General features: G+C 39.2%; 1 protein-coding gene across 2 annotated transcripts in view; it reads right to left on the bottom strand.

The window, feature by feature from the left end:
- Positions 1-7,815: 7,815 nt before the first annotated feature.
- Positions 7,816-9,740, bottom strand: part of MARCHF5 (membrane associated ring-CH-type finger 5) — a 72,864-nt gene continuing 70,939 nt past the window's right edge. For both annotated transcript variants that reach the window (XM_053582726.1, XM_053582727.1), the window contains one exon: positions 7,816-9,691. In XM_053582726.1, coding sequence (XP_053438701.1) covers positions 9,575-9,691 — 117 coding nt within the window. In that variant the 3' untranslated portion in view covers positions 7,816-9,574. The remainder of the gene's footprint in view (positions 9,692-9,740) is intronic.

Raw genomic sequence — 9,740 nt, 5'->3', positions numbered from 1 at the left:
TCTGGGGGAAGAGGCCCTCTCCTAGTCCTTTGTTTCTTTACTGTCTACTCACCCTCAGCCTACAGAGGTAGTAGCTACTGCTCTTGTCCCCCAATAGGTTCCTGAGTCTTCTTTTACTCCTATTAGCATTTAACTATTTCCTACCAGTTAATCATTTTATACATTACCTTTTTCTATTCAAGTCACTATTGTGATTTCTGTCTCCTTAATTACATATGTGATCATTTTGTAAAAATTCACAAGGTTTATGCTTAAAAGTTGTACATTTGGGGATGTTTCATTATTTTTTATTGTTTGGGATTCATTGAGGGTACAAAAATTAGGTTACACTGATTGCATTTGTTAGGTAAATTCCCTCTTATAATTGTGTCCCACCCCTAAGAGGTGTGCCATACACCGTGACTCCCTTCCTGGCTCCCTCATTCCCCTACTCTCCACCCTGCTCCCTCATTCCCCAATCCCATCACCTTGTATTAGGTCATTCCTCGCCTTCACGTTAGAATTGAGTACATTGGATTATTTTTTTTTTTTTTGGCCGGGGTTGGGTTTGAACCCACCACCTCTGGCATGTGGGACCGGCGCCCTACTCCTTGAGCCACAGGTGCCGCCCAGTACATTGGATTCTTGTTTCTCCATTCTTGTGATGCTTTACTAAGAGGAATGCATTCCACCTCAATCCAGGTTAATACCAAAGATGTAAAGTCTCCATCTTTTTTAGTGGCTGAATAGTATTCCATGGTGTACATATACCACAGCTTGTTAATCCATTCCTAGGTTGGTGGGGATTTATTTTGGCGATTGCATATTGAGCTGTGATAAACAGTCTAATGCAAATGCCCTTAGGATAGAATGATTTTTTTTCTTCCGGGTAGATGCCCAGTAATGGGATTACAGGATGAAATGGGAGATTTAATACAGCTAAGGAGAAAACAACCAAAGCAAACAGACAACCTTCAGAATGGGAAAAGATATTTGGAGCATGTCATGAATTGGACAGAAGCTTGATAACTAGAATTTACAGAGAACTCAAATTAATCAACAAAAAAAGAGCCCAACAATCCCATATGTCACTGGCAAAAGACATGAATAGAACCTTCTAAAGAAGATGAATGAATGGCTAACAAACATATGAAAAAATGCTCATTGTCCCTGATGATCAGAGAAATGCAAATCAAAACCACCCTGAGATATCACCTAACTCCAGTGAGAATGGGCCACATCACAATGTCCTGAACACATTCTGGTGTGGATGTGAAGAGAAGGGAACACTTTTACACTGCTGGTGGGACTGCAAACTAAGACAATCTTTTTGGAAGGAAGTATGGGTGTTTCATTTTTGGCGTATTATTTATTCAGGTAATTCTTTTCTTTTTTTTTTCTTTTTTTGAGACAGAGTCTCACTTTGTTGCCCTCGGTAGAGTACCATGGTGTCACAGCTCACAGCAACCTCAAACTCTTGGGCTTAAGTGATTCTTTTGCCTCAGCCTCCCAAATAGTTGGCACTACAGGTGCCCACCACAATGGGTGGTTGTAGTTGTATTTGTCATCATTGTTTAGCAGGCCCAGGCTGGGTTCGAACCTGCCAGCCTCGGTGCCTGTGGTGGGCACCATAACAACTGTGCTATGGGCTGCCAAGCCATATTCAGGTAATTCTCAACATAACGATAAATGTGTATTACTAAAAGATCTTTTTTTTTTTTTTGAGACAGAGCCTCAAAAAAGAGCAGAGTAGAGTGCCATGGCATCACAGCTCACAGCAACCTAAAACTCTAGGGCTGAAGCGATTCTCTTGCCTTAGCCTCTCAAGTAGCTGAGACTAAAGGCGCCTGCCACAATGCCCAGATATATTTTGGTTGTAGTTGTCATTGTTGTTTGGCAGGCCCAGGCTGGATTTGAACCCGCTAGCTCTGGTGTATGTGGCTGGTGCCTTAGCTGCTTGAGCTACAGGTGCTGAGCCATACTAAAAGATCTTGAACATGTTACCTTTCAGTTCCAGTTAGAGATTGTTTCTTGCAGATTTTAAGCTAGATATAGTCCATATTCAGGCAGGACACATCTTTCAAGGGTTCAAAGTGTATCTCAGTGGTCCATGAATGCTGTTAATTTGTACAAATCTATTAAAAAATCAACATTCAGGCAGGGAACAGTGGCTCATGCCTGTAATCCTAGCACTCTGGGAGGTCAAGGTGGGTGGATTGCTTCAGCTCACGAGTTTGAGACCAGCCTGAGCAAAAGCAAGACCCCCCCCCACCAGTCTCTACTAAATAGAAAAACTGAGGCAAGAGGATCACTTGAGCCCCAGAGTTGGAGGTTGCTGTGAGCTATGACACCACAGCACTCTACCTAAGGCAACGGCTGGAGACTGTGTGCCCCCACCCCCCCCCAAAAAAAATCAACATTTAGCAATATTTTAGGAACTACAAAACATAGCTTTTAGCATAAAGTTCAAGTGCTTTAGTATGGCATATATAGTTGGCATATTTTGGAATGCCTGTCCTAACTCAGAGACCTTCTATAGAGGAATTAGTTCTGCTTTTTAGCTTTTTTTTTTTTTTTTTTTTTTTTTATTTTTGGCCGGGGCTGGGCTTGAACCCGCCACCTCCGGCATATGGGACCGGCGCCCTACCCGTTGAGCCACAAGCGCCACCCTGCTTTTTAGCTTTTGTCTGTACCATGTGATCCCCTTAAAAAATCTTTATTAAGACATAATTCACTCGTGATAAAGTTTACCCTTTAAAGTGTACAGTTCAATGGTTTTCAGTACATTCACAGAGCTGTGCAAAGAACGCCCCCAAAAGAAACCCTGTACCTATTAGCTGTTACTTCCCATGTTCCCTTCAAATTCCTGGCAACTTTGTCTCCCTCAATCTGTTTATTCTGGAAATTTCATATAGATCAGTGGTTCTCAACCTGTGGGTCACAACCCACAGGAACTATATTAAAGGCTCGCAGTGTTAGGAAGGTTGAGAACCACTGGTATAGCTCATATGAGTAGCCTTTTATGTCTGATTTCTTTCACCTAGTGTAAGTTTGAAAGTCTTACTCATGTTGTAGCATGCATCCAGTATTTCATTCCTTTTTGGGCTTGAATAATACTCCTTATGTGCATATGGCATGTTTTTTTTATTCACTTTTCAGTTGATGGGCATTTGCATTGTTTCCACTTTTCAGCTATTGTCAATAGTGCTGCTATGATCTTCACATATAATTGTGTAAGTATATTTCAATTTACAAAAAGCTTACTTAAAAAATGTACTTCAGACTGTGTGCAGAGACTCACACCTGCAATCCTAGCACTTTGCGAGGCTGAGGATTGGTCAAGTTCAGGAGTTGGAGAACAGAGCAGGAGTGAGACCTCGTCTCTACTAAAAAATAGAAAACTAGCCAGGTGTTATGGCAGGTGCCTATAGTCCCAGCTACTCAGGAGGCTGAGGCAAAGAGGAAAGCTTGAACCCAGGAGTTTGAGGGTGCTATGAACTACAAGGCCATGACACTCTACCCAGGGCGACAGAGTGAGACGCTGTCTTAAAAAAAAAAAAAGAATACTTCATTACTCATGCCATGTTTCAAGGTCATGTTGAGGGTCCACAGTGTAGATTTCTGAAAATCTTAAAGTATACAGATGAAGTGGATGACAAAATGGTCGTGATTTTGCTAATGAAGGAAATAGAGAAAAGCCCACAGTTTTAGTCTTTTCTTTTGAGCAAATGAGAATAGTGGTTTTGAATGTTTGAGGAAAAAAAAATCCTCCTTCGCCTACTATCAGGCATATTACCCTACTCAGGCAAATATTCTGAGTTCAAAGGCTTTGAGGTGGTAGTGGTAGCATTTTTCAAAAGTTGAAGTGGGATGGCGCCTGTGGCTCACAGAGTAGGGCGCTGGCCCCATATGCTGGAGGTGGTGGGTTTGAACCCAGCCCGGGCCAAAAAAAAAAAAAGAAAACTACAAAAAAAAAAAGTTGAAGTGGAAGCCCTGGTTACTATGGCTCAGCGCCTGTAGCACAGTGGTTATGGCCCCAGCCACATACACCAAGGGTGGTGGGTTTGAACCCTGCCCGGGCCAGCTAAACAAATGCAACAACAACAACAAAAAAATAGCCAGGCGTTATGGCAGGCGCCTGTAGTCCTGGCTGAGGCAAGAGAATCACTTAAGCCCAAGAGTTTGAGGTTGCTGTGAGCTCTGATGCCATGACACTCTACTGAGGGTGACATAGTAGGACTCTGTCTCAAAAAAAAAAAAAAAAAAAAAAAAGGAAACCCTGGCTACTAGAGTTCAGTAAAATCTTATCAACATGAAGGAGGTCACTGAAGATGACATTAGTGAAAGATTTCTAATTTGCAGGCATTACCGGAAATAGTGATTGGCCTAAACATTGAGCCCTCCTTCAACCACAGCATGCCCAAATTCCTGACATTTACTTCTAGTCTGTGAGCTACCAAGCAGATCCAAATGATAAGTTTATTTCTCTGGATGAATTACAAGGGCGGCAAAATGCTGACAGTGTTTCATTCACCTTTCTCTTAGGTGGCTTTTATTCAAGGCATCCCAGTGGCTCCCAGAAAGCGAGCTAGAGGGCAGCTTATTTGCTGTTCTTGTTGGTTTCAGGTGTTAAACATCAGAAACTTTTGACAATCTGATAGGTCAGGTCTAAGTGGTTCTTTCTTAAGTTAGCCTGCTGTTTAATGTTGTACCTTTCATGGTTAATTAACCAATTTAAAACGGTTTTATATCTTTTTTAAAGTTGTTTTATTGCAAAATAAAAAGTGGCAAAAGAAAAGGGTTAACTGTATTTCCACGTTAGAAACAAAAAGACAAAAAGAACTAGCATTAATTTTTTTTTTTTTTAAGATAGGATCTTACTCTGTCACCCCAGCTAGAATGCAGTTGTTGTCATCATGGCTCACTACAACGCCAAACTCCTGGGCTAAAGTGATCCTCCTGCTCAGCCTCCAGAAAAGCTGGGACTACAGGTGCACACCACCACACCTGGCTAACTTTTGTTAATTTTTTGTAGAGACAGGGGTCTCTTGCTCAGTCAGGCTGGTCTCAAACTCCTAACTCTTGGGTTTAAGTGATCCTCCCACTTTGGCCTCCCAAAGTGTTGGGATTACAGGTGTGAGCCACCTCACCCAGCCAAGATACACATTTTGATCTTAAAATGAATGCTTTCTTTTCAACTTCATAAAATGTTTAGCATGTCCCAGCATATACTGGTGCTGTTCGTGTACTGGGAATAGTAGTAAATAAAATTGTCACCCTATGAGTATTACACTCTTGTGCTAACAATAACATCGCATGGCAAAGTCAGATTGGTCGTGCACTTTTAAGACTCTGAATATCTCAAAGGGGGTTTATTCACCATTTAAAACCCCAGGACGTAGCACAGTACTTGGTGCATGTATAGGTCAACAAATATTTACTAGAGTTGTTTATGTTGTTCACATACAGTACACTTGGCCTGGCAGTTTTCAGTAAAATGCTTAAATCCATGTAGAATTGACGACAATGATGGTCTGCCTCCATAGCTTACCCACAAGGCCTCCACAGGTATTCAGTTGCAAACCTTCCTTCCTTCTCCTTGCTTAGTATTATTGCTTCAGGAAGGCAATTAAGACATTCTACCACCCTTACCATTTCTAATAGACATATCAGGTGTCAGGGAGCAGAGCAGCAGCAACCATGAGAGTCTAGTGAACAGAAGAAAGGTTATGGGCAAATAAACCCCTATTATGCACTTAAATTCATACGTTTAGTTTTCCTATATATCAAACTCTGTCCTAGAATCTCACTTAATCCTTACAGTAACCCAGGAGATATATTTTATAATCTTCATTTTACTGATGAGGAAACCAAGGGTCTGAGAGGTAACATTTACTTGTCCTACAACTAAGTATCAGATAGACTATGCATCCAGGACAGTTCCACTCTGTGCCATTTCTCCTCTGCTAATCTGCCTCTCAACTGGGGGTAATGAAATGACCTAGAATCAATACAATTCCCATGGATGGAAGGGGAAGTTTTTCTTTTTTTTTTTTTTTTTTTGTGCGACAGAGTCTCACTTTGTGCCCATTGGTAGAGTGTGGTGGCATCATAGCTCACAGCAACTTCAAATTCTTGAGCTCAAGTGATTCTCTTGCCTCAGCCTCCCCAGTAGCTGGGACTATAAGTGCCGGCTACAAGGCCCAGCTATTTTTAGAGACCAGATCTCTGGCTCAGGCTGGTCTTGAACCTGTGAGCTCAGGCAATCCACCTGCCCCGGCCTCCCAGAGTGCTAGGTGTGAGCCACCATGCCCTGCCCTGGGAAGTTTCCTTTATTTGATTTACTCATTCTAGATAATTTTAATCTATTTCAGAAACTTTACAGTTCTTAGTATCTCAGAGGCAGCATTTATGTTCTCAAGCCACTGGAATACACTTTGATCCAGTGGCATGAGATCAGTCACAGATCCTGTTTAGCTGAGTGTCTCTTCATACTCAGTCCAAGAAGCTCTGAGGGTGGGGGAATACATTTTAATCATTAGAACATACTTGGAACTTAGGGTGTCTGCTTACAAAATTAAGACAAATTTTCTATTTGGGCTTTAAAAAATTCAGATTTTTACTTAAACTCATACCAGTATCTGCTTCTTTCTCAATCTGCTTAAAAAAAAAACAAAAAAAGTCTCACAGTATGCTATTATGATTTAAAGAGAATCATGTTCCAATACAAGGTACTGGAGGCAAAAAAAAAAACAAAAAAAGTAGGTACAGAATTAATGAACTGTTTTGGGATTTGTTCAACAAAGTAAACCTGGAGAACATAAAAATTGTTTATTTAACCTAATCCAGCCGGTATTAAGACAGTCTACTAAATTAAAAAACAAGACATTTAAGAAAAAAAATCACAGCAAAGTTAGCAAGGCAGTGACTATTTAAGTCACTAGTTTAATTATATATTCTTCACAGTCATTTGATAATCATGTAATGATAAACAATATTTTCAGCCACTCTGAAAAGAGAGATAAGTTAACTTCTGCAAAGAACAAAATTCTACTAGTCATCATTGAATTTTATAAAAGAGGCTTAAAACATTAAAGTTTCTAGAAATAACAATAGAGCAATATGAAAACTGAACAAAATATATCCACCCACCCACACAAGTCCACATCATCCCTTTAATTTGTCCCCAACTTCCTTTCTTTTACTTCTTCATTCACTTTTCCTAGGGTGCACACAGACTACTTGGTGATTAAGAAAACAACTACTGCTCTGCTGGGGCCATTTTGGGTCTAAAGTGCCTCTGTTCCTTTAATTTCTCAGTTAATCCCAGAAATAGTCTTCTAAGTTAAGTATTATTTGCATTTCAGAGATGAAGAAAACTGTAGCTGAAAGTTGCTTGGCCAAGGTCACATGTGAACTTATTATTAAACGCTGAATGATGTTTTGAACCCAGGTCCATCCAACTTTAAGTCTGCCCATGCTTCACAGTTGGGCAGGTCACCTTTCTGGAAAGACTGGCACATGGTATTTCTTGAGCTAAGGCTCTTTAGCTTTAAGTGTTCGATTCCAGGGCTAGAGGCAACTCTGGTCCTCAGGCACTTGCAGTTTCCTCCCCATATCCCTAGAAATCCCTCCCTCTCCCCAGCCCTCCTGAGCCCCATGCCTGTAAACCCAAGCAGCTACTCCCCATCTTGGGCATTGAAGTAGTGAATAGGGAACTGTTTGCTTGCATAACTTTAGTAAAAGCTGCCTGAAAGCTATTTTATGAGAAAAATGATGCAGGAAATGTTGATTTAATGTATTTTTTCACATTAAAAATTAAAGACAAGCCAATAAATATATTTTGTAATTATAACTTTATAATCTAAGTTTTTTAATATATAATCATACTTTATATTTCCCCTTCAGAACTATAGCAGTGTTCTTAATAAGGCTCACTTGTAAGTCAAATTTTCCCTTTCTCCCCAAATAATACAACTTTGAATGTTCAACAGCCATTCATATAAACATGTTATAACTCAAAATTAAGACATTTCATAATATAGAAAGGTAAAGTCTTTAATTACTGAAGTTAACATACATTATTGCAATCGAACACAGCTCAATCTATATTTGCTACACTCCTAAAGTGGCCACTTGTCAGTAAGGGGAAACATTTACTATCGTCATGCACTAGATACTGTGAACAAGAAAATAAATAGGGTTTTTGGAAGTATCTTTTTGAAATTTAATTTTAACTGAAAATAACTGTAAGACTATCTGGATTGCTGAACATTAAAATGGCCACTCTATTGATAATGGCTTAAAATAAATAATTGATTTTGAAAAATGTATACAAAACTAGTTAAACAGTGATTATTAAGGTGCTAGCCTCATCAATATGACAAGCAATTAAAATCTAGAAACATCAGTATTGGTTTTCTATAATAAACTGACTTCAGCCAAAAACAATGACTTCAATATTTACTAAAGACTTCTTGTTTCCATAATTTTCTCCTCATTGACTGATATAAAAACAAAGAGCTCAAGGCCTCACCTTGGTTTTATTCACTGCTGGTTTTCTACCTGCTGAAACTAGACTGTGAACTCTGTAAGAACTGGGACCAAGTCTGTCTTGTTCACCCCTGTATCTCATAGCACTGGGCACAGTGCCTGGGCAGATAGGAGGTGGTCAACAAATACCTAAATAACTAAATCAGAGTGGAAGAGGAGAGTAAAGTAACTTTTTGATGTTTTTTTTTTTTTTTTTGCAAATCACTCGATTCAAACTACTATAAACTGGCAGCTCTAATTTCTAGAAATATGGATTTAAAAACCCTATTCCAGAGATGGAAGGATCTGATCACACACACACACACACACACACACACGCATGCACACGCACACATGGTAATCAAGACCTGTAGGAGTTAAAATTACATTATGAACTTTGATGTCACCATAATATAAATAAAATATAATAGTGAAAAAGTGATCTGGAAGCCCTGTGAATTTTTACCCTACATATTTTGGAGGACATTACATGGGTTAAAGAAAACACAATAAAGTCTTATTTGTTCAGGTAATTGTTTGAATGTTTACATACATTTTTGGTTTGTTATTCATTTATAACTAATTAGTTTACTTTCCCTCATATTAACATAGGCTCCTGTTTAGTATGTAATCAAATTATGCCAGTGAGAAAAATCCTTATAGTATTTTCATTGAGTTGCTGATTCTAAGAAAACACTGAACATGAACATGTACAAAGAGGCATTTGAATAAAATAGCATGTGCATTTTTTAATATTTGCACTGTTTGATCTTTACATTCCTGTCTGAAGAAAATATGAACAAAACCCAGGTTTACCATGCTAAGATGTTCAGATGACTGCCATAAGAGAAGTACATACAAGACAATGAAAACAAATCACATCCTTAGGTTCCGTGATTACTGAAGACGATTTCCCCTGCCCTAAGTGCTTTATTATATTTCTTAAAAAATATAGGAGCAGCAGCTTATCACAAGTCTCCACAAGTGCATTAATGATGGAATCAAAACAAGACAACAGATTCGTAAGGATGAGAGGACTGAAGAACAACTAGAAGTCACAGTTTTATGCTTCTTCTTGCTCTGGATAATTTAGAATTTTGCGGTGTGCCTGACGCAAATATTGCTGCTGTTTGAAGTAAACCTTAAACGCTCCTTTTATGGCAACAAAAGCGATTCCACCCTAAAATAAAAAGGAAAAATTAGCTTTCTATAATGTAGGCTTAGAGAAA

This window comes from Nycticebus coucang, chromosome 3 (assembly GCF_027406575.1).
Source record: "Nycticebus coucang isolate mNycCou1 chromosome 3, mNycCou1.pri, whole genome shotgun sequence".
Taxonomy (NCBI): domain Eukaryota; kingdom Metazoa; phylum Chordata; class Mammalia; order Primates; family Lorisidae; genus Nycticebus; species Nycticebus coucang.
The sequence above is the reverse complement of the archived record's forward strand: the minus strand, read 5'-3'. Positions and strand labels throughout refer to the sequence as shown.